This window comes from Apostichopus japonicus, chromosome 14 (genome assembly GCF_037975245.1).
Source record: "Apostichopus japonicus isolate 1M-3 chromosome 14, ASM3797524v1, whole genome shotgun sequence".
Classification (NCBI taxonomy): domain Eukaryota; kingdom Metazoa; phylum Echinodermata; class Holothuroidea; order Aspidochirotida; family Stichopodidae; genus Apostichopus; species Apostichopus japonicus.
The window spans coordinates 11,843,485-11,869,286 of record NC_092574.1 but is presented as its reverse complement, the minus strand read 5'-3'; the positions used below and the strand labels follow the sequence as shown (position 1 = coordinate 11,869,286).

The 25,802-nt window shown below is 36.4% G+C and overlaps 4 protein-coding genes across 5 annotated transcripts in view; 2 read left to right on the top strand and 2 right to left on the bottom strand.

Moving 5' to 3' along the window:
* LOC139980266 (complement C3-like) overlaps window positions 1-3,785 on the top strand; it is a 47,225-nt gene extending 43,440 nt beyond the window's left edge. For both annotated transcript variants that reach the window (XM_071991805.1, XM_071991806.1), the window contains exons 36-38: window positions 1,188-1,271; window positions 2,282-2,432; window positions 3,446-3,785. In XM_071991805.1, the coding sequence (XP_071847906.1) occupies window positions 1,188-1,271; window positions 2,282-2,432; window positions 3,446-3,551 (341 nt within the window). In that variant the 3' untranslated portion in view covers window positions 3,552-3,785. The remainder of the gene's footprint in view (window positions 1-1,187; window positions 1,272-2,281; window positions 2,433-3,445) is intronic.
* Window positions 3,786-10,013: 6,228 nt separating this feature from the next.
* On the bottom strand, window positions 10,014-13,864 carry LOC139980271 (uncharacterized). Its single transcript, XM_071991818.1, has 4 exons — window positions 13,267-13,864; window positions 12,270-12,439; window positions 11,450-11,607; window positions 10,014-10,127 (listed from the first exon to the last, which is right to left on the bottom strand). Exons 2-4 carry the CDS (start codon window positions 12,354-12,356, stop codon window positions 10,052-10,054), a joined length of 321 nt encoding a protein of 106 aa, XP_071847919.1. The 5' UTR covers window positions 12,357-12,439; window positions 13,267-13,864; the 3' UTR covers window positions 10,014-10,051.
* On the top strand, window positions 13,865-19,018 carry LOC139980273 (small ubiquitin-related modifier 3-like). Its single transcript, XM_071991820.1, has 4 exons — window positions 13,865-13,908; window positions 15,342-15,389; window positions 15,896-15,973; window positions 18,648-19,018. The coding sequence occupies exons 1-4, from the start codon at window positions 13,891-13,893 to the stop codon at window positions 18,780-18,782; spliced, it is 279 nt and encodes a 92-aa protein (XP_071847921.1). The 5' UTR covers window positions 13,865-13,890; the 3' UTR covers window positions 18,783-19,018.
* On the bottom strand, window positions 16,716-25,438 carry LOC139980272 (uncharacterized). The gene is made up of 6 exons (XM_071991819.1): window positions 24,502-25,438; window positions 22,760-22,855; window positions 19,229-19,305; window positions 17,940-18,654; window positions 17,287-17,379; window positions 16,716-16,895 (listed from the first exon to the last, which is right to left on the bottom strand). Exons 1-4 carry the CDS (start codon window positions 24,539-24,541, stop codon window positions 18,550-18,552), a joined length of 318 nt encoding a protein of 105 aa, XP_071847920.1. The 5' UTR covers window positions 24,542-25,438; the 3' UTR covers window positions 16,716-16,895; window positions 17,287-17,379; window positions 17,940-18,549.
* Between the last annotated feature and the right edge of the window lie 364 nt (window positions 25,439-25,802).

Below are 25,802 nucleotides of genomic sequence, written 5' to 3'. Positions count from 1 at the left end.
ATTAATCTAATTTGCTAAATGCATAGTGACCAACTAGATTAACTTGACATTACTAAAGAGTGAGCAGTCTGAGTATTCAACACAAACTCAACTGCACAACTATGAGCAAGTGAGAAAATTAAGATTCCTCCCGAGTAAATTCTTTTGTTCCAACAGTGAGTAATCGAAATCCCTAATTAGTAGAAAGCATTAAGGCAGTGGGCAACTTCTCATGAGTATGACAGTGAGCAACTTCTCACTAGCACCTTACAGTGAGCGAGAAGATACTCACAGGTTATTTGTCAAGGAGATATGGTCTCAGATCCATTACTGCTATAGTGGTTGAGTCATCAGAATGAACGACTTAATTTTTCAAGGAGATATGGTCTCAGATACATTACTGCTATAGTGGTTGAGTCATCAGAATGTACGACCTAATTTATCAAGGAAATTAGGATCTCAGATACATTACTGCTATAGAGGTTGAGTCATCAGAATGTACTACTTAATTTTTCAAGAAGATATGGTCTCAGATCCATTACTGCTGTAGTGGTTGAGTCATCAGAATGAACGACTTAATTGTCAAAGAAATTAGAATCTCAGATACATTACTGCTATAGAGGTTGAGTCATCAGATTGTACGACTTAATTTTTCAAGGAGATATGGTCTCAGATACATAACTGCTATAGTGGTTGAGTCATCAGAATGTACGACCTAATTTATCAAGGAAATTAGGATTTCAGATACATTACTGCTATAGAGGTTGAGTCATCAGAATGTACGACTTAACTTTTCAAGGAGATATGGTCTCAGATACATAACTGCTATAGTGGTTGAGTCATCAGAATATGCAAATGATATATTCTGGTCATTTCAAAATATTTTAAAAGTGAACTTCTTGAAAACCGATAACATTAACACCAGCCGTTGAAATTATTGCATTTCTTATTGGATTATCAACCATCCATACTAAAATTCTGTCTAAAGTTTATCCTTTAGTTCCATGCTTGCAAGTAGTGATGATGCAACAAATAGCATGGTAGCGCACACTTTAGTTTGACTAGCAATTATTAGCGTTTTGACTTTATACACAAAATATTGACAATTATCACAGTACCATGGTGTTTGTTTATCCTACAGTCTATTCAAAACATGTCCAAGATATTTTTTCATAATATTTCGATGTCTTTTGTTCTTCTTCGTTTAGTTTATCATTTGCAGGTTACGAACATACGAGAGGAAGACGGATACAAAGTCGTCAACGCAACTATTTTGCATCCAATTAAGAAAGGTAATGACAAACGGAGGAAATATACGTTAAAAATAGTACGAAATATATAGTTTCGTTCACCAAATGAACATCTTTAGATAGCACTAATTAAGTTACATTCGAAAGAGAAACTTTCGTTGCCTTGACATTTTTGGACACAGCATTATTCAAACGTCGAATTACTTGAAAATAAACCAGAAAGTATAAAGGCTATGACTTACCACTCGCTGTGCCGACAATTAATAATTTGAATGTTTATGCAGTATTAAAAAGACATTTGCAGACGGATTTATGGAGGAACTTCAACATTACTACAACAATATAAATGCTATATATATATTGTGTTATAAAATGCTAGTCGTGGTAACCCCATTTGTACAGTTCAAAAATAGACTTGCTGGTATAATATGGTTACTAATCGCTGCCATTCAACGTATTAATTTGTTGTTTGTTGGATGGTCCTCTGTAATAGTCAGCAACGACTATACTATAGAAATACTGTACGAAACAACCGACAGATACCAAACATTCTGTAAACTTCAATCTGCAGTCAGAATTAGGGAACATTGTAATGGATTCCACGTAGCAGTGAGTATAGTTGTGGTCTTGACATCAATAGCCTTAAATGGAAACCAAGAACATTAAATAAGCACAAAAGATTAAAAAGAAGACTTTAATCGCACAGGAACCAAAAAACCAGATGTTATAAACGATGGCAGCCCATGTGTTGACTTGCTACACTTATTGCTATCGAAATTGTCTGATTTTGGTACGATTTACGATTTGTCCGATTTTAGTTTTTATAACAGTATCGAAGCTGCACAGAATCAACACAATTTTCTTTAAATTAATTCTGCGATATCTCATGATGTCCAAAACGTGCGCCAACTTAACTTTCTGTTTATATTTGAAGACATTTATTTATACATTTCAACCATCAAGGGTTTAAACTAATGCTGCCATTTGTATGATGTTTCCAGTATTCCATAGAAAACGATATCTAATTACAAGCCTTTCTTTCGATTCCAAAGGTGATGAAAGAGATGTCCATATGCATGACTCTCGTGAGTTCTGGCTCAGCAGAGCTTGTCGTTGTCCCGATATAAGACTTAGGCGGTACTTGTTAATTGGCAGTAATACATTGGAGTATACAGAACCAGACGGGAATGGTGCGGTTAAAGGGTAAGTGTATGTAGATTCCAACGAAGCATAACATGATATGTTATGTTACGTAATACTGTAACATATATATATATAACGATGAAAGGGGCGAACTTTGAATTTCATTAGATGGGTTGTCCGTTGACAAAACTGAATTTGTTTTACACATTTGCGAAGACATGTCTCTTAACAGCATATTTGTAGCTACTTTTCTTGCAAATAGACAGGCATAATGGACAAAATACTGGTATAAATTGTAAGTTTATTATGTTACTTAATTAATGAACCACAACATTAGGGAAATACCATACTAGTTAATCTTGTCTGTCTGTTGAATTTATGATGTCTAATTGTGAACTTTTTTTGAAACATTTCAAGGACAACCCGCTAACATTTTAGTAGAAAAGATATAGGCGTGTGATAAATGTATTTGAGTAAAGTATACAGTTTGTCTGGTGGGAATAAGTAACCATCAACAATGTCTAGTGTTTCAAACAAAATCTTCATATATGTAATAATAAGATAACAACTTACATGTCGTACTTTCTACCACTGGGATACTCTGTGAAATAAGTCATAAGACTATATATAATGCTTATGATAGTAACATTTCGACTAACAGTTATATCACACATAGGAAAATTGCCTTGTTCCCAGAATTACCACGAATAATATGAATACAGTGTGGTCTTCAATGCTGGTACGCAAGTGGTTCTTTTTCAGTGTAACATGGCTATATCTTTACGTGCTTTACTTTAATAAGACATGAGATTTTGATATCATGAAGAGAAAACTTTCCTTTAGCTTCAAAAGTAATAAAATTAGCCGAACATGTCTGCAGTTATTTTTAAGGCCAACAGCTCACTAATTGGTTAGAAATGTAAGCGTTGTCTGCAATACATATATATATATATACTTTTGTGGATGGTAATCACTACTTATTGGGTGTATAGTACAAATGCTTAGGTCCAGTATCACAACATCTCATTATACTACCACCAACCGTCTAAACCTCTGTTTTTATTTATCTGTAGGTATCGCTACGTCATTGACAACAATTCAATCATGACACGTTGGAGAAATAAATATCACAGGGAAGTCCGAATACCTATCCGCGATGGTAACAGTGGCTGCAACTAATTGAAACGCGTTGAATTTTAATTCCTGAAGCAGCAACTTGGAATTAAAATTATTTAGAGAATATGTGGCAGCTGGTATTGCTATTAATAATCTATTTTTCCAATCACTTTTATCCATAATTTTAGAGTTAAACTTAGCCGGGTAGCACGTCTTACAACTTTCCTAGATTTCATTTTATGTATTTTCCTCTTATAACTAGAGAACGGAGAATTGCTTTCAATAAATAATCTGCAGTTTTGTCGCCAATGTCGCCATGCTATAAATCAATATGTCGTTTTGTCGTTTGTTTGATCCCATGAATAGGATATATCAAGAGAAGAAAGGTCAATTAAGGATATGTATCACTTTGGGACCAATGAGCGAGATTGCAAACTGCAACCGGAAGGTGGAAATCTTTGGAACAAGAGACATCCTAAAGAATTTTAATGAAGTGATTCGCCATCAATTAACTATACTTCTAGTTATTAGTTTGAAGTAGATATTCGATGATTTTTTGAAAACTAATTAATCGAGCTTTTTTAAATGTGTAAGTGGTAGTAGTAGGCTAAACATCTCATGAACAGTGCTATAGTTATATAGCTTTGTCTTTGACAATAAAGTAATGTTTCTCAAAATTATTTTCTATGAGCTTCTTTTTTTTTTCAAACAAACTGCAAAAGGGGTAAATATAAATTTCCATGATTCCAGGCAGGAACCGACATTTCCTTTCCCCGTATCTATCAAGGCCCAAACGCCCCGAAAGCCTCAATCCTCATATCTTTCCTCGTCATTCGTCACAATTAACCTGCAGATAGCAAATTCTGTATGCCTTGCACTGAATGCTTCAAGAATGCTGATTAACATGAGTTGGTAGCTTTCCTGTTAATTCTACCCTTATATACTTGGAAGCGAGCTGGTTAAGCTTTACGCATGTATACTGCATGAACAAACGCACCAGATATTACATAAAAGTATATACATACACGTTCTCTAATACAACCTATGTACTGTATAAAAGTCCAATACACAATTAGGTTACAATAAGACTTCAAAAGAATCTTTAAAAAGTTTTCATTTCCTAAACAATTTAAGCGATCTGTTTCTCTCTGCCGGATTTCGTATTTAGAAACTGAATGTGACGCGTTAATTACTACAGAAGTTAACTTCAATTATTAAAAGAATTTTAACAGAGTAATATCTAAAACTGCAAGAGGAGCATCCGTTGTTTTGACGCACTCTGTACCTATCCGTCAAGTTGAACGCAGAACGACCAATTGAAAGTATGTGTTGGCAGAACGAGACCAAAGTATGCATGTTTTGGTGTTCTTACGAAGCGCATTTCTTTTTCAATATGAAGTTTATCTTTATTTCGGCTAACGAAGATTAACTTATGCTACACTTTACTTAAATTATTAGCAATATGTCGCAACTATCCTTTAGCATTTGGGCACATACGCTCTTAGGGGATGGTTCTATGATCATGTACTAAATATAAGAATATGTACTAAAAATCTTCTTTGAGAATGCAAGTTGACGAAGATATTAAAAACATTTAAAATGTGCCGATTTATATAACAATAAATACGCGAATATGAACTTTTCATGATATAAAGGCGTCTTTGTTATTTTAGATGGCTCTTAAAACGAATTAGGTCTACATATAGACGACAAAGAAGACATCTCATTAATTAATTAACAAAAATACTTAATTATTTCACATATTTACAAATAAAATTTACTTTAAAAGTATAGATTTTCAACTTAATGCTGAATCCACGTCATCTGACACGAAACTCACAACAGCTAGTGAATGGGCTGACAGGTTAATATGGGGAAGTGGATCAACATCAAAACTCACCTTTTAAACCAGTTTTGTAACTTGTTCTCTAAACATTATTGAAAGGATTAACTAGGGTGAATGCGATTAAAGAGGGGTTTGGATTTACTTTAATCATGTTGATTAAGTAAAACTATGACTTGTAGTATCAAGTAGGGGCAAATTCTGTATTTAAATGCAGGAAAGTTTTTAAAACAGTAAAATTGCACCGGAGTTTGTCAACATAATACGAGGTGTGTTATTTACCTAACGTCTTGCAATGAAACAATTAAGAAAGACCTCTGAAATAATATGACATATTTCAATGTTAGTTTCTGATTGATATATTACGCATAATCAAATTCCGATGGCAACTGGAAATAAACATTAACCATATAAATCTTTGATATGAAACAATAGATCGTCATAACGATTTCACTATACAACAGCTACTGCAAGGTGAATGGTTCACTAAGAGACTTTAAGCAAGGTGGCCTAAACTACATGTGAAATTGTATAATCAAATATTTAGGTGAATTGATACAAACATATTGCCTCCTTTTTCATTGCTCTTCGTGAATCCAAATCATCCGTTTATTACCTCGATATGATTGTGAGATTAGATAAATCATGAGGCAGTAAAACAGGACTATATATGGCTGACAAATATTGTGTGAGTTACCTAGCATATTTGGGTAGAAGTTTTAACAACCGATGTTTGAGATTCAAGGAGCAAACGGAAACCATTTGGCAACTTAAGGACAAACCGTAGTCACCAAACTGGAGCCTATAAACCTATAAACCGAACATGTGCGACTGATGTGTGCATCAAACGGCGTTCGCACACTGGAACAGTATAAGGGGTGGTCAGTAATTCCGAAAATAAACACTTATTGCGCAGTACTGAGGCAGCCCAACGTGACCTTTATGCATGAACAATGCATATGTAATACATATAACGTTTATATGACTTATCGTTAGATACTTAGCCATTTTGCTGACGAAAACGTTCATCCTTTTGCTAAATTTGGTAACATTCGAGACGATTTTCGCGCAAAATATGTTAGGTGCATGTTTAACTTGAGCAGCTAACGGGTCATAATTAATGGTATGCAGGAATGGTACTTAAGCGCAATATGCTCCTAAACTGATAATCTTGGTACAGTTATAGTTTAAATGTTCAACAGTTGTTTGTTTCAGAAATATACAAAAATTTCTATTATCAATTTGACGATGCGTCGCGTATTTTTGGCTCTCATGCGTGTGTAAGTGTGTTTGTGTCATGATGTATATTTGTGATACTTTTAAGGATAAGTCACCCAATATATAGCCTGGGCACGAATTCTAACTAATTCATTCTCAACCCCAGTCCTCTTTCCTTTTAAATGTGAATCACGAATCCCATGGAAGGAACAGCTATTACGCTTGATACTCGTATGCGGCAGACCAAATGCCTAATAATGAATGTTCCCGGTTTACAGTTTAAAACCCTTGATTACCAATCCATGAACCTGGAATATCTCGAATATATCAGCATTACGATGTCCATAACGGTTTTTGCCGATAATCCAGCTTTTCATCGAAAATCCAGGTTTACGTCAAAAATCCAGGCTTTCGACTGATAATCTAAGATTATCTGGTGATAAACCTATTTTCGGTCGAAAAACCCGGATGAGCGACACGATTAACCTGGAATATCTATATACTAATAAATTTATCTCTTAGGTTTTCAACAGAAAAGATAAATCTGGATTGTCGCTAGGATAAAAAGAAAGGAAGAAGGTTTATCGTCCATATACATTTGCATTATCAATGGAAAACCTTGGATTATCGGTCGCAAAATCTGTAGTATCAACCGCTAAACCTAACTTGCATTACAGGTCGAAAATCCAGGTTCCTCAACGATAAACCTGTATCATCGCTCGAAAAACTTGGAATATCATCGTTGAACTTGGATTATCGTCTTTCTTACATATTCGTATTAGAGAGCATGCATCTGACATGACATTTCGCGTTTTATGCTATGAATCTAATCGACATGGATTTATCAAGATCACTTCAATATGACTACCTAAGTCTCCGCGACGACAACATAAATAAAGTAATACATACGGCGCGCCATACTCTAGCACCGCGAAGATCGGATCCGACCTATGGCATGTGAAGCGGCATTGGTACTTGCTAGTGTATGCCCTGAAGACGAAGTGCGGGAAGTCAGCACGCAGTCAAACAACCGCCGGTGTGACAGTACAGAGTGTCCCCCTGTACAAAGTGTCTCCGCGGACACTTTGTACCAGCATATTTAGTCCGGTCGGACATTATCTGCTGAAAATTGTGTCCCACCCTCACAGCAAATATAGTCCCACCGGACGAAATGTCCTGGTACAGAATGTCCGCAAATACTTCATAGCATCTTTTGTCCCGCATAAAATTTAAGCATTTCGACATTCAAAAGGCAATTGAGTTCATTATATCAATAATTAGAGCAGATGCGTACATCAGAGTTAAATGTTACAGGAAATAAATGAGACGTTGTGCGTTGCTGCAAAACAAAAAATAAAAGGGGAAAAAAAGAAGAAGAAAAAGAAACAAATCTTCCATCTGTAGAAGATGTTAATCATGTTTTTGTTGTGATTGCTGCTATTTCATCCTCCGTATATGTTGCATGTTGTATTCGGCAACTACATTGCGTTCATAGTCATCTTTACAGAGGGAGAGATAGTATAAACCTTACTCCCCCCCTCCCAACGGAGGGCGGGTACGGGATAGGGAATGCAACAGCTACAACAAAAAATGATAATTGCAGAGGTAAAATATTACGAACTTTAGGAGTCCAAACTTCATTGTTGCCGTATTTCCCTAACACACAGTGGGTAAGTTTTGGCAAGTATGGTAACTGTACTTCATGGGTCTACGAGAGTTGCCTAGGCAATATGAAATTTCATCCCTGCGTAAAGCTCATTATAGGACGGGAACCGAGGGTGTTTTCAAGTTACGGATAAGGGGGGGGGGGAGTTGGGATGGTAAGTTATCGAATTTGTGTCCTGGGGAGGGGTCTTCTTAAGTCTGTGACCTATCTGTGATGAGTTACAAAATATTTTTGTTTGCTAATAACAACCATGAAGTAGCTGGACTAGATACTTCTCTGACCTTGAACATGTCAACACTGCCCCAACCCTCTCCATATGGGCTTGACACCTATTTATTGACTTTCATTACTACTTTATTGTTTACTTTTTTACCCTTCCTTATTTTTGTCACTCAATCGTCAAGGTTTTCTCCCTCTCAACAAGGTGGAGGGCCATTCCCCCACCCCCTGCCCCCTAAGCCCCGTTGTGATGGCCATGCGTGAAGCAAATTTTCATTTGTATAGACAAATGGCATTCCAGGCAATTCCAGTGATAAAGGTTCGTTGTTTCTTATTATGAATGTTTCTTATTGGACAAAAGTGGTTCAAATTAGAAAAGATATATTAGAACGATACCCTCTTCAAAAGAGCTGCAAACATACAGGAAACAAAACAAAGCCAAACAAGGGAAAGAATAAAGCAAATAGGACAGAGCAGGATGCAATATGCTAGATTTTTTGTCTCATCATGTTTCTCACACTTTAAATATGTCATTCTTGTAGAGAAAAGTTTGTTAAAAGAAAGTTAATATAGTAAAAATCAAAACATGAAATTGGCTGATAGTCATGCACAAACACAATATTCTGAATCTATATCAGACTGGGCAAAGAGTGAAAAATGATTATACATGGGATCTGGGAGGTAGGAGCCTGGGGGGGGGGGGCACTGTCTGTACATGCTATTTTTAAATGGCATCCCATATCTTTTTATAGCACGTTTAACAATTAACAATCTCAATAAATAGTATTGATAACATACTAACACATCATACATCATATTTAAGTGATATGGCCGGTGTGTATCGGTTTATAGCATATTGAGTGGTGGTTGTGGAATGAGAAAATGTCCCTCTGATGTTGTGTGCCCACCCTCACTTCCTACCCCCTGCATGGGGAAATTTAACTGGAATGATGACTCTCCCTTTGTAGCTCTGATGCAACTAAAGATAATCCATGCTTTCTAGAGCATCCTTCAAGCAGGGAGGTATTGCTTGATTAGAATGATATACTACTGTCACTCTTCTTCAAACAATATGTACTTGAAACTCTCATAATCCACATGAAGAACATCCTCTTTAGAGTTTGGTAAAGACCTCAATAAAACCATGCAGAAGTTTCCCTATTAGAATTCCCCCCTTGAACTGCTTTCCACAAACAGTAGGATTACCTATATAATGCTTTAATGTGCAACTTGATACCGTCAAAATTTAATCTTGATTGTTAATTACAAATAAAATAGCTGATTCTCATGGGTTTTTCGTTAAGACTTACACAGAAATCCATAACAGCAAAAGTTAAAACAGGAAGAAGAATATGGTCGGTTATATGTTTTACTATGAGAACTTATCTTGAACACAACTTCCAGAACCAAGAAACACGCCTTCTTATTTGTTATTTAATGAAGTAATGAGGTGATAAAGAATTTCGAGCGTCACATCCCTTCGACTACGACTGGCGTGAAAAGTCAATGGCCTGTCTTTGCTTAAACGTATAGCAGCCGACGCAATTTTCTCTCATGATATGTTAGAGTGAAAGACAAGATTATTGTCGGTAACAACTTAACTGCTAAGAAAATCGTCTAGACATGTCTTCTGTTAACCTCATGCATACTCCCTCCATTGGTGGTCAGGGATGAGATATCAATACAACCAAATCTGTGCAAAATAAAAGTTGAAAGCAATATTATGAGTAGTGAATACCACACTGTAAGTCATATATAAAATAAATTATCATCTTGAAAAGTTATGTGTAAGCTCCACTACAAAGATAATTAACATTCACCATGTTGGTTAAGTGTAGACTGTATAGTGTACAACTGAACTATGCTTAGGCATTGAGTTAATTGGATGATCTTTTATTGTGACACCTACATGTTTATGGGATTACTGGCTCCATTTTATTAATTGGAGATTGCATGTCATAATTTTGGCGCTATATTGTACAGTTCACTACCAAACCTGAAAAGTTTTAACCACATGAGCCAATACAACTTTGGGGCATATTAATTAAATTTAATATCAGAAATTTATCAAATTAGAGTAAGCTAGGATACAACAGAAATTTGATGCCTTTTGGTGCTCTATTGATGTATGTGTGCATGGTATGACTGTTTAATGCCGATCAAACATTAATTGTCCTGAATCAGGATCCATGGGGGGTTCAAAACACCCTCTGTATGACCCAAATGCAAAAACAAATAATGCTAGCTTACCATTATTATAGTAAAATGTACTATTATACATCATTTTGCATCAAGAGACCTAAACATTGCCTTATTTTGCCAAAGAAAAAGGGGTCCCTCTCCCAGGTTTCAGGAAATATCCCCCACCACACACACAAACACATTTAGCAATTTTCCACAACGGACCTAACAGAGAAATGGTACCAAAACTCAGTTGATACATTATCTCTCTTATCTTGTCGAAATTCCTGTCAAAACAGCCAAGTGGTAATAAGTTCACACTTTCTAAACAGAAAAGTTCCCTGTGGTTACAATATCAAACTGTCCAACACCTTTTTGAAAAACAACACACAATAGGTGGTGTCTAGCTGTGGAATGTGGTCTTAATTATTTACTCATCATTTGTTTGAACAAATAAACTGTGTCTGCTGCAGTGAAACATGTCCAGCCAAAATCACTTTTTGGGGATGTAATCAAATGACGACAATTGTCAGGCTATATGCTACTTAAGAACCAGAGGTGGAAACTTTGCAAGTAAATATAGGAACAAAAACTATGTACATATAAACTTGTTAATGGGGACTTAACCTGCAAAGATTTACAGTACACTTTCTCTGTTCTCACCTACCTTCGTGATCTTTCTGTATGCTTAATACCTATTGGGAAATAATTTATACTCAAACACAGCATTCTGCCATGCACTACAAGTTATTTGCATGGTACAAATAACAGATATGATGCCATTCATATTGGAACTAACTACAGAAAATTATTCACTTTTTAAGACATGCTTACCTCATCATCACATCAGTAATGCAATAAGAAGTCGATGCTGCAGTCTTTTCAGGCACTGCCTTAGTCTCAGGCCACTTTGAATAGAAGTCAGACAGTGTTATGATGTACAGTTGCTTGGCAGCTGTCACTGGTAGAGGACCAATAAGATCTACACCAACCTGTTAAGAAAGAAGACAGCATTTAGGTGCTAATTTCAAAAACAATTACAAGTTGCAGGCTTTGCCTTGACTGTTGTTCTATTCCATTGCTTCATTCTGTACAGAGATCTAGATAAAAACAGTGGGATATCTGATCGAAACAGGGTGTTGGTGGATTTAGGCCAATTATTTTTACCTTGCAAACATGAAAATGTAACTTACACCATACTGTACCATTTACAATCTCTTCAACCACTAAACCAGAAAAATGATACGCCACTTTTTGCAACTTACAGTTATATTCCTATATTGATGGTTGCTCTGCAGTTAGGCCAGAGTGTGGCTTAAAGGTATGCTGTATAGGCCTTAAATATGCCAAATTTTCACTATGGACAAAATTCTTTAAGTATGTTTATTTCCCTGGAGGAAATTTACCTCACTGGGACATTCAATATCTCGTGTCATCATTTAGAATGTCTGAGCACAATTTAAAGAGTTATTACCCCTTGGAAAGTACTTTTTGAAAACTTTTAGCAATTAAAGTGGCCAAAATTTAGGGCCAATACAGACTACCTTTAAACTTGTAAATGTTGAATTTGTCCAGAAAGAGTGACATTAACTATACCAAACCTTCACTGCATACTGCGGACATCTTGTGCAATTAAAACAGATTGAGAATTTACCTGTTTCCATAATCCAGTTACAGGAATGCTATGGAGACTTGTTCGTAGGTCTACAGGACAATGACGCTTTGACATCCTGTTGAACATAACTTGTTACATCAACGTTGATAGTTTTCCAATAGAATCTAGACATAGTCTGTTGTCTGGTTTATCTATGCAAAGATGAACACCTTCAAAGAGATAAGAAAATTCATGATCAAGGAGATATCATGTTTTTTTGCCCACCCCCCCCCAAAAAAAAAAAAACACACACACACACACACACACAAATATATGGGCTGCAGGATTGGTAGTTCTAGCTGAAGTGCCTTAAAATTGAATTACAACTCTATATCGATGTTTGAAATGGAATATTCCCATTATTGTACATATTGCATGGCCACTATTTGGGTCTATAGATATTTAAGGAGTTTTCTTCTGCAGTGAGGCTTGGCATGTAGAGAATATGCCACACCTAAAAAAGTACTATCAGGCCTTCAATATCTGTTCTTACCAACCAAAATTAATGAACGTGAATTTGTTATGTACAGTATTAGTGCCACTTTCCTCTAGAAGTAGGCTAGGCTATATGCTATAGTCCAATAATAGCATTTTATAGTGTCCCATGCATGCAAACCAGACTAGCTCTGTAAGCGTTAGTGATCTGTTGTTATCTTTTATGATAGGCAGGGCGATAAAAGGTAGAAATTTATAATAATTTTCACAAAAATTTGTTAAGACAATTGGGTAAACAAAACGAAAAGAAATGGGCCCTAACAACTTTGTTCATGCACTTACAACTTTGCTCAAGCATACAACTGATTATAATGTTGCATAAGCAATTGCTTGACTTTTGCGAATGAGTTTTTACAACTAACCAAACGTGGTAAAAGAATATCATGATTTGTGCACCAATCAGTCCTAGAGGCCTGGTTATAGTTTAACTGTGGAATGGCCGTTCGCCATTTAACAACCAATACCATATCGTGTATCCTATACTGTAAGTTACAGACATTACCTTATAGATGTCACTAGTCAGTATGAGCTGCCTCGATTTGGGCGAGTTGAGAAGCCCTAGATAGCAAAACTTTCCTTTATTTTCGGTATGCAAGAGTTCCATTTTCAGCCAGTCTGAAAGACTGACTTTGTCTCCGTAAGATCCTTCTCTGTTTTATTCTTGTAAACCCACTTGGATAGCTCTCATCTCTTAGAATATCTGCAATTTGTCTCACGTTTTCTGTTAGCTTTTCCATTTTTAGTTGTCGCACGACTTTACTGCTAAATATACGGAAGCCGAAATACGACAGTTTGCTAAAAATACGGATACTGCCATAGTCCATTACTAATTAAATTTTTGCTACTCGAACGTACATGCTAATGCGGACGTAGTGTTCAGGGGGACACAATTTACAACCAAATATGCGACCAACAAATAATGTCCCCCCTCGTTTCATCATAGCATAAACTGTCCTGGGAGACAGTCTGTACCAACTGGCCTTGTACAAAAGGTCCGGGAGACTAAATGTACTGGTAAATTCAGTATAAACTGTCCCAGTGGGACTGGGACAGTTTATACTGAATATGGAATATTTGCGACAGTTTGTACTGCTACACCGGCGTTTATTTCATCTATCCTGTCAAAATGTCTGAGCAGAAAAAGGTAATGTATCACCATGCATGTGCTGTTGAGGAGTTCACCACCCAATGTGATATATGAGTCTAACTCCTGCACCAAACATCGAGAACAATATTTTTTTGTTCCTTGTAAACAAAGCTAACAAAAGTTAGGCTAGGCCTAACCGATTAGTCACAATGATATAGGCCTAGGCTAGGAAGTCTATAACCGGCCGTTGGGCTCGAACATGCCCAACGGTAGGAACACGGGCCTAGCGTTACAACATGCACACAGCAGCGATCCGAAATTCGCGAATCGAAATAAGCATTTCCAGAACAATAACCTCGATTCCATGCCTTTCGGAAATATAAGTTGAACTGAAATGAATTTTCTCCAAACGCAAGGTTATTATCTAGACACAGACATAGTAACGTAGGCCTAAATGAATTCACGAAAGTAGGCACATAACATCAATGATTGAGCAATTTACAACTGTTTTGCCTGTACTACTATAGGCGGGGGACGTGTCATTCCTCCATCGGTACTTTCCGCCATAGAAAATGTGCTATTTTCGCCATAGAAAATGTGCCATTCAGCCATTAATTTGTATATGAACTATACCAAGCCCCGAAAAATCCACAAAATCAGTCATTTAAACCTACAATCAGAATCGTACTTTTTAATAAACTATCAGCCTTATTTAATTCGATTTATTCAACTAACTATTATATATTTGAAGACAATCATGTATCAACACTTATGAACTTACAATTCAAACTATTCAATCATCATGTACAGTGCATCAACTCCCCAATATTGTCTTAACTACAATTCAGGCTATCCAGCGAACCTTCACATTTGAAGCAGTGTATACTTTCCTTATCAGAGAAAGCTTCCCTGATACATTCCTGTACACCAAGGTCAAATCCATACCTTAAATGTACCTTTCCGCCATGGCCGAAAGAGTAATGGAGTATTGTCTCTCCGTTTTAGAGTAATACTAATGTTTTCTTTTTTTTTTCTTCCTTTTTTTTTGTATCTGACATGAAGTGTTTTCTCTCCTTCTAAGGTACTTAATGTAAAGTATTCTACAGACTAGTTCCTTAACCATCTCTCACTACTCGAGCCCTTTAATGATCTTTGGATTCTTATGGAAAGACACTGGTACACGGCACACAGAACTGACATAACAAATAACGCCCAACCCTTCAACTTTAAATGGAATTGTTTAGTGGAAAATGGGGTTCAGTCCTTTCGGTCATATCATTTTTTGTATTTGTATCGCCCTAAGCATTGCCCTGTGATGAATTTAAGTTCTGGTATGACAGTATATTTTGTGAACCAATAGTTCCCGGACTCATACCGCACTGCAATTTATCATACGTGAGCTAGGCGTACATATAACCTGCGTATATAATTTTTTCTGACTTTTTTGTCAAAAATGTTACTTTCTCCAATTTGTTTTTTTTTGTCTGTAGGATGTGAAAGATGAATCAGAACACATCACCCTGAGGGTAATTGGTTCTGTGAGTATCAATCTTTCTTTGTATTAAAGACATGTAATAACATAACATCATTTACTGTAGCTTGTCAAACCATTTGCCTGCTGATCATTCCAACGTTTGACTCATTTTAGTTATTATTTAGCTATATCTAATACAACTTATGCAAAGCTGACATCATGAGGTAATGACATCAACCACAGCACTCGTGAAAATGGGATTTGAGTGATTGAATTCCTTGAAGCATTTGTGGGGATATACTTGTATTTAATTGCTCAAATTAAGCAATTTGATGCAAGACAATTTACAATTTCTTACAAGACAGTTTTGGTACCTTTAAAGTACGACTCCACGATATCATACTTGCACTATGTACTACTGTGTACTGGTTAGTAATTTCTTTTCGGTCGGTCCCCTGGTACTCGTTCCCATCACTAATGTATACTAAACAGTAGAATTTCCTGTGTACGAGTGGATGTTGTGAGAGATAATTAGTTTACCAACACCATCTTATATATTTTTTCTTGCAGGAAGGTTCAACCGTTCAATTTAAAATCAAAAGGTCAACACCCTTGAGGAAGCTGAAGAAAGCATACTGTGATAAGCAGGTATGAAAGCAGGATCGTTTTTAGTCTACCTAGCCATATATATATATATATATATATATATATATATATATATATATATATATATATATATATATATATATATATATATAATGAAGAGGATAACATGTAATGCCTTTAAATCCAATATAATATTTAGAATAGAATAGAAATAGTTACACGCTACACAAATTTTCGGACACCCTGGTCCTTCGTCAGGCGTAAAAAGAGTGATTGAAATCACGTTAGTCAACATAAGTCCCAGACTGCTCAAAGTGCTTGAACCCGGAAAAAAAAACATATCCCTATTGAGACCCTGACAGCGTGAACGTACTTTAAGGATCAATTCGACTTCCTTCAAGTTTACAAGATGGATTATAAAACAAACAAGCAACAGTGAAGCCGTTATGGTATTGGTCTGTCTTTTTCTTCCTAATTTTGGATGATCTGTTTCATCAGTCTGACTCTACTTGCTGCCAATAAACATTTTGATGTATCCATTTTATATGCGAAAGGAGTTCGTCTGCCTGAATAGATATTGTTGATACAGTTTCCGGTATTTTCTGGTCACTACGGTTACCTGGGGCTCTGTGTGTGTGTGTGTGTATGTGTGTGTGTGTGCGTGTGTGCGTGTGTGTGTGTGTGTATGTGTGTGTTTTTCATCTACATGGCACAGTGCCCAAGGCATACAACTCGGGACCTGCAAAGATTGTAAAGGTCGCAATGTTTCCTGAAATCACTTCCATGAAGGTAAAACTTGAGGTTCAAGTACAGTACAGGTCCTTTAATGTGAGACAAAAAGAAATCAATTACCCAAAACCGTTCTGTCTTCCTCCAACGACTGAATCTGCGACTTCAAAGAGATAATGTCTACTTCCAGAGATTTCACTTTACAGCCCATCTGCGTTTCCAGTCTCTGTAGCTCCTAGAAAAGTATTAGAAATATGTTAAAGTATATCCAAAGTCAATGAACCTTAGTGTATCATCTCAGAATATTGGTACAAATGCTCTATTTACTTCAGAAACTGACTGTACTAATCTTGTTGATAGGAAGCCAGTTCATACGCATTCACACACCAGTACACTCACTGTGGTCCAGTCTGTGACACAAAGGTCTGAGGTCAGATTCCTACCTTTGCCTGATGAGTCCAAAAACTGCAAAATGGGTCACACACACATAATATATATATATATATATATATATATATATATATATATATATATATATATATATATATGTTACCCAGCATGTCAGAAAGTAGCATGTTAGGAAAGGATGTTAAAACAGACATTATTTATTAGGGTTTATAACTGACCTCAGTTTTACTCTGCAGCTGGTCCTGCAGTAGGTGCATTTCTTTGTTTTGCTGGCCGTCATGTCGCTTCTGAGATATTTCTATTCCTTCCAGCTGTAAAAGAAAGAGATGGATTTGTATCATTCAGTGAACTCATGGTTACTAATCTTCAATCTTCACTTGGAAAGTTGGAATTAGTCTACATGAGTTGTTACACAGGTTGTTTTCTTCATGTTCAGTGTAATTGTAAATTCTCTAAAGCCAAACAGTTAAAGGGGGCATATTGCATTAGTTACAGCCGAATGTCACAGCCTGAACAGTTTTGTGTAATAAATATAGGCCACTTTTCAGTAGGCGCTGTATACCAAGCACACATTCTGTACATCGTAAAGTAAAGGAAGTTGTAATTGCAAAAGTTAACTTACAAGATCACTTTTAAAGGATGAGATGAAGCAAAAAGTTTAGTCTGGAAATGCTTAGTTCCAACAAAAACAGGAACATTCCAAGTGCAAGAAATGTTTCTCTAGCTATTACAGTTTTCGGATTATCTACCTTTCTGCATTTTTAAATGAACAAATGCCTAACATGTAGGAGTCTAGAAGTATTGATACATCTATAGTCTAGATTCTAGACTATAGATGTTAGTTTCTATCGCTAAAGGTATAATCTGTTACCTTAGCTTTCAGGGTGTCTCTTGCTTTGGTAGTGTCAAGCAGTTGTTTCTCGGTTTTGGCCAGAGTTGCGTGTATTTCAGTCTTTTCTTTTAGTGTTCTCTGAAGATTACCCTCCAGTCTTGTAACTTCATCTTTCTCTTGCTGCCGTTGACGATCCAAGTAAGCCTGGTATTTGACCAATCTTTGTACTTTTCAAAGCAAGGAAAATAAAGTGTACACCAAGATCATGTTGTTTACGTAACATAATCCACAAAGATCTAGCTCTTCAAATATACCACAACAATTGAATCATGGTCATCAGAGATAAATGATTAAGATTGAAAATGTAGAGAATACTAAACATTTTGCCACATGTATATCTATGATTTAAAACCTGTACTGCAATAAGTTTGGAGTATATATAGACGGAGAACTTGGTTTTATGATTTTCCGTAGTACTAGAAGTAGGAAGTTACCCACTAAATGTTATCAAATTTCTGCAGAAATGGACAAAATCAATCTAAAGTGAATGTGTTGGAAATATTAACAACAAAGGAACTTTGCAAACTTGTTCACTTTGTTCTAGATGTTAATTGAATTCTGAAATACATTTTACCACCAGGTAACAAACTTATTTGACAAGTTTTCTTCTAACCTCTGATTCCAGTTCCTTGAGTCTTCTGTCATATTGACTGCGAGAAACTCTCCTCTTTGTTTGTGTACTTCCAGATGGAGGCTGTGGAGCAAATGAAGATGCATGTTCCAAAATCCAGACATTTCAACAACAGCAGTCTTACATCAGCTCTGACATCAATTGTCAGTAATAATCACAATTCTCATTTATCTCTACTGCTCACTTTTTAAAAACTAGAATGTCAGTCAGACCATGGAGTGGCATAGAAAGTAAGACACACATGATCCTTCTCCTCCCCCCTCCCATTGCCAAAGTTCTGTCACCTCTAAACTGACATTAATAGTAAGTTATCAGCAGTAATTTATTTTTTATATATATTAGTTCATATATAAGATGATAAAGATATCTAGATAGGACTTGTGCTTCTTTTATCATGCCACTCCACATCGATGGGCACATCAGAAACGGCTATTGAACTAAAATGAGGGTAAATAATTACACTTAAATAAGCAGAAAGAAACTACTTTTCTATAAGAAACTACTTTGCTATTTTGGGAAGAGCTTTCATGCCTCTCCTGATAGAGTAAGTAGAGAACCTGGCTGTGTTAAACAAATTCATTAAGAAAAACATCCAAAGTTGTGTGACAATGCATTATTTGATGTATGCTTCACTTACGAGAGACTCAGTAGATGATACTTTTCTTAAAGGTGACATGAACAACAACGTGTTGTTAAGAGACTTTGGTGCCAGATCTAAAGAGAAAATGAGAATAAACAGTATTTAACAGGCACACTGTGTGGACAAAGTATACAAGGAAAATGTATCGGACCAGTACTGCATCGCAAAGATGCCAGTCGATCAAGTTGCTATGTAAGTGTGGATATACATGTGTAATACAAGAACCGATCAAGTAATTAAACTGAGACAAATTTCAGAGCCTACATAGCTGCGGAACAACAACTTGAACACTATATTATTCCCATACAAAATATTACCAAAGGCCACAAGAAACTTATAACATGTTTCATTGCTCCAGTAACAAACACTATATTATTCGCATATATATTACCAAAGGCCACAAGAAACATGTTTCATGGCTCCAGTAACAAACACTATGTACAATATATAATCAAAGGCCACAAAAAACACATGAACATGTTTCATTGCTTCAGTAACATACTACAGAAACTATACTGTAGATGTAAGGGAAATGTTCAATGTAATTTAATATTTGAAAGCTTTCATCACTAATAGGCACTGTACTAGAATCTACTGCAGGTCTACTAAGGTAGGCAGCTACAGTAGGTACTGCACAATCAGTGTACAAGCACCTAGATAAGCCTCGCCTTCCACCAAAAACACAAACAACACATTAACATGTTTCATTGCTTCAGTAACATAATGTAAGGGAAATGTTCAATGTAATTTAATATTTGAAAGCTTTCATCACGAATAGGCACTGTAGGGCAGGTCCAAGCTATTGTATCCCTAGAAGCCAAATTTCAAACTTTACTGAAGCACCCTAAATTTGGTGTCATGTTAAAGCTGAATTATTGAAGTTTCAGATTTTCATAATTTTTTTTAATTGTTTTGCCTATTCGAACAATTACAGCCGACTAATTTGCATAAATTCAAATTGCAGTGTGACGTACGGGACATTTGGAATACTATTTCCCTGCCAGCAATATGAACTTATTGAATATAAGTTATGTGGGACATGATACAACATTCCTTCCAATAATTTTGACATATGTTTAGGGCTTCATCAATTAAATATGCTAATTAGCTAGTGTCCAAATACTGATGTCCCATACGTCACAATTTTCAGCACTTTTTTTCAAGTTTTGATATGGACGAACAATTTTTTTTTGGTGATATTCTGTAAAGATCTAATTAAGAACATTGTTCAACAAAATCCATCCCAAAAAAATTGAAAAAAATATTCACAGCAAATCTAATTATCAAAATTAAAAATGTGACGTACGGGACAAAATGTGACGTACGGGACATAGTGTGGGGGAAACCCTGTATTTATACATAATAAACATGCATGGGCTCCAATGGGGACCTTTACTGGAAACCTTCCAATGCTTACAAATTTATTTTGTTGAAAGATGGTAGTTGCAACTTATAATCCCTGCATGCCTGAAGAGCACAACATGGCTTCAAATAAACCATTGACTGATGACCACCAACGGCCAGGTGTTGTTCAATATACTATCGGAAGTCAATTGTGTGTGTGTGGGGGGGATACAGAATCATCTACAATGCTATTCAACATTGACATTGAATGAGTATTTGGTCTGGTAACCAGTATTAGGTCTATAGAGTTTTCTTTGTTGTACGAGTTTCATAGATGGACATTATGTGGACCTTACTGTGGACATTTTGATATGTTTTGAATGGGATGGATCATATTTCAACTTGAGGGTCAATAGTGGGGAGTATGATACAGTGTTGTACAGTATATACAGTATACCAAAACAGTTTTGCACCAAAACTTTGCATCTTGAATCATTTGTGGTCTAACAAAGCTAGAATTGATGTTATGAGTATTTGGTCTGGTAACCAGTATTAGGTCTATAGAATTTTCTTTGTTGTACTAGTTTCATAGATGGACATTACGTGGACGTTACTGTGGACATTTTGGTATGTTTTGAATGGGATGGATCATATTTCAACTTGAGGGTCAATAGTGGGGAGTATGATACAGTGTTGTACAGAATATACCGGAAACAGTTTTGCACCAAAACTTGCATCTTGAATCATTTGTGGTCTAACAAAGCTAGAATTGATGTTATGAGTATTTGGTCTGGTAACCAGTATTAGGTCTATAGATTTTTCTTTGTTGTACTAGTTTCATAGATGGACATTATGTGGATGTTACTGTGGACATTTTGGTATGTATTGAATGGGATGGATCATATTTCAACTTCAGGGTCATAAGCGGGGAGTATGATTCAGTGTTGTACAGTATATACCGAAACAGTTTTGCATCAAAACTTTGCATCTTGAATCATTTGTGGTCTAACAAAGCTAGAATTGATGTTATGAGTATTTGGTCTGGTAACCAGTATTAGGTTTATAGAGTTTTCTCTGTTGTACTAGTTTCATAGATGGACATTATGTGGATGTTACTGTGGACATTTTGGTATGTTTTGAATGGGATGGATCATATTTCAACTTGAGAGTCAATAGTAGGGAGTATGATACAGTGTTGTACAGTATATACCGAAACAGTTTTGCATCAAAACTTTGCATCTTGGATCATTTGTGGTCTATCAAAGCTAAAATTGATGTTATGAGTATTTGATGAATGTGTAGAGTAGATTTATACTTTACGCATTCCATGTTTTATGTAGTGGAATGATCTCACAAGTACAGTCACTGCTCTTTTCGATCCCCGAAAGAAGGAAATATGGCATTAAATTACCAATGACATTGTTCTGGCATATCCAAATGAATGTTTTTATGTAGAAATCAGCTTGTTATGGTATATTCAGGAATAAAACTATGAGTTTTCATAGTCAATTGTTATTTGGACAAATTGTCTCGTACGTCACATGTCCCGTACGTCACACGACAATTTTCATTTGTGTAATCACTGAACTGGAATGGCTTCATATTTTTTTCTAATTTGTTACAGTTTAGCCCTTGGAAGGTTAGGCTATTCACTAGTTAAAACAGCTTGATCACTGCCCTCCTAATTTCATAGGGATTTCAGCTTTGCTCTTTAGTAAGAAAAAACACAAAATTCTCTGGTCCCGTACGTCACACTGTACATTAATTAAGATGGGACCTAATTAAAGCAAGTGTAGGAAATCTTCATGAGTTTGTAATAAAGTAGCAGCAATAACAAATATGAAAAGCTGAAAAAGTTTCTGGAAAATAGATATTTTATAACTTTTAGACACATTTAAGTCTCTGAAATGTCCCGTACGTCACAGTGCAAATAGCTTGGACCTGCCCTGTACTAGAATCTACTGCAGGTCTACTAAGGTAGGCAGCTACAGTAGGTACTGCACAATCAGTGTACTTCCCGTACACGCACCCAGTTAAAGCCTCGCCTTCCACCACATACTGTATAAGTCTGCCATAGGTGAACAACCTGGAACTTAAGTTTTAAGCTTGAAAGAAACAAATTTCTGGTTGCCCGAGAGGGCATGTGGTGCATCCCTGCCCAGAAGCCTTAGGTGTAAACTGTACCTTTTGGCTCCTTGAATCTCTCAGTAGTTGGCAAAGCCACACCCTGTGGCTTAGCTGATGCACTGACATTGTACTGGTCTGGGGCAGGGGTTGTATCTACAAACAAACAGAACCAATTGTTGAATATCAGGGCTGCTTAGGAAGGTGTACAATATATTATATATTTTACATCTCCTTTCAAAATAGGCCTACAATCACAACTGGTTACTCGCTATTCACACTGGTCAGTAAGACTGTCAGCTGTCAGTCAATTTCTTCATTCTGCAGTTTAATGATATTTGAAGACAGTGTATTGACTCTTACAAACTTTCAATTAAAACTATTCATTCAACCTGTACGTTAAAGACTATAGATCTATTCTCAATCTTGTCTTAACTACAATTAAAGTCTATCCAGTGAACCATTTCATTTGAAGACGGTGTACCTATCCTTCTACGAAAATCAATGAAAGTTTCACCGAAATATACATTCCTGTGTAAAAATGAGAAATTGTAGCTTTCTGTCATATATCTCGATCCTTTCCGCCATGGCATAAAGGATCGAAACTTATGGCGGGATGGTATGGCGGTATGTACAGTACCAATGGCGGAATGGCACTGGAACCGGTTAGGTCTAGCCTAAACTGCAACTAATAAAGCAACCACATATCAATTTCTATGAAATTTAGATGATTTCTGCATCTATGAGAACTCACATGAAGACAGTTGCTACATAGCCTGGCCTAGCCTATAATGTACAGTAGTATGAATGTAGTATCAAAGTGGCTATTCTTGCGACTAGTCGTAAGAATAATTTCCGACTACGCATGCGCAGTTGCTACTTTTATGACCAGGAGTACTATTCTTACGACGAGGAGTAACAATAATTTTCGGTTAGGATTGAGGTTTAGGGTTATGTTTAGGGTTAGGGTTACCATACTACATGTGCAGTTGCTTTATTTACTTTACTGCTCTTGAATTCGCCTTTGTCGTAAGAATAGTTTATAAATAATTGTTATGACTAGTCGTAAGAATAGCCACGACCATGTATTTTATTTATTTATTTTATTTTATAAAAATTTCTATAGCGCCTTATCCAATCAGAATTTGTTCTAAGGCGCTTTACAGTAAAATACATACGAACATGATATATAAATCAATAATGTAAGGTACTTTTTAAAAGGGTAGAAAACTTGTTTATACAATCTGACAATAAATTGTATAAAAACTGCATAGGCCTAGGCCTAAGGGAAATCGAAATTTTGGTTATTCTAGGCTTAGCCTATGCCTATACATGTTATTACTGTTCACTTACATAGCATCCAAGCTCTAGCACTATGCCTAAACTAAAGTTGAAACTTCACAGCAATGCCCTTTGCTGAATTTGATCAAAGGAATTGTGAAATCATATGACTGTAGCCTAGTCTTAAAGTCCAAAGATATTATCATTTACCTAGGCCTAGGCTTTAATTTAAAAGTAAGTTTGCTTAGCATCGAGAAGTTGCGATAATCCTAACAAAATACTACTAAGTAGTACTACTACTAGCCCACTACTACAGCTAGCCTAGGCTTAGTCTTGCTTTTTATTAGCCTCAAAGTAGGCTACTGTTAATGTGTGGGTTTCGGCGTAGTTGCGAAGAGTAAATGTCGGTCAAAGGTTTTACTAGCGTTAGGCAAAGGTTTTACTAGCGTTAGGCTTAGCCTGTGCCTATCATCGGTTTGTGTTATGGCTACAAATTTCGACTTTTCGTGATCTATCATTACCTTTAACTTCTAGAAATCTCTTAGCTTTTGGAAAGGACATAATGTAGAGATGATAACCTTACGAACTGCCAGCCGATGTCAATATTTGTTCGTAATTCGAACTCTACTTGTCGCGGCTGATATGTAGCTTTTAATTTGAAGATTGCTAGATTTAAATATCCAGCGCCAGCTGACTTCGGCCAATAGTAAAGGAAGGCCACAAGCTGTTATGGAACGCTGTTTGCTTTGCTTTGCTGTACACAGTATAATCGGTTGTAACTGATTTATTTATAACTTTTTGCATAGAAGGTGGTAACTCGGTTAAAATTTGAAAATGATCATATAAAATAAAAATGGGAAGAAACATGGGAAGAAAAAGAATTGGAGAAAAAATAAATAAAGAATATATAATTAAAAATAGGCCTACCACCTAAATAGGACTCGAACCCATGCCCTAAGGATCACTTCGGATTCATTGATAAACGCAGACTACCGTTCCGATTTTGATCAGCCAATCAGAATCGAGGAAATGTCAGTGGTCCGTTCAGTTTTGGAGGAAAAAAAATCGCAACCGGGCGAATATTCCCAGAGGCTTTGAGTTACAAAATGAGTATACAGTACGTCGATGGTTGAAAGTTAGACAGTAAACGAGCAGTTTATGCATAGGAAAGAGAACGTAAAGCATACAAAGTCGGAAAAGGGGCATCAAAACATAGTGACAAAAATATGAACAGTACCGTATATACCAGGGTTGCATGTCCAACCTACGGCCCGCGGGCCACAGTCCGGCCCAACGCAGGGTTGCGTCCGGCCCGCCAGAGATGCTCTACGGTGTAAAATTTAGTGAGCAGATTTATTGATAACAATTTGAAGCTATATAATCAATCATTCGAACCTTCTGGGTCCAAAAACTGCATACGGGTCAGTTTGTGTGACACTCTCTCAGCGGAGGGGAGGGGGGGGGGGTGCCGGCTGGACTTAACTTATCTGTTTTATCAGGAAGGAAAATATATCAGTGCACTCCGCGCGCAGTGCTCACATTTTGTTGCCTTGGGCTTCGCGCAAAAAAATCGAAAAAAGGAGCGTAGGGTTCATGCGGCCCCTCCTTCATCATAACCATTCCATGTGACCTCATCCTCTGCAAAAGGTTGGACAACCTTGGTATATATACAAAGAAAAAAACGAACTAAAAGCTTACAAGAGTTGACCAAAAAAAGGGACATTTCAATGAAACGAACAGAAAACACACAATAAGTGATACGGTACAGAGATGAAGAGACAACAAAAAATTAGTCAACAAAATGATAAGGAGTGAGACGGTG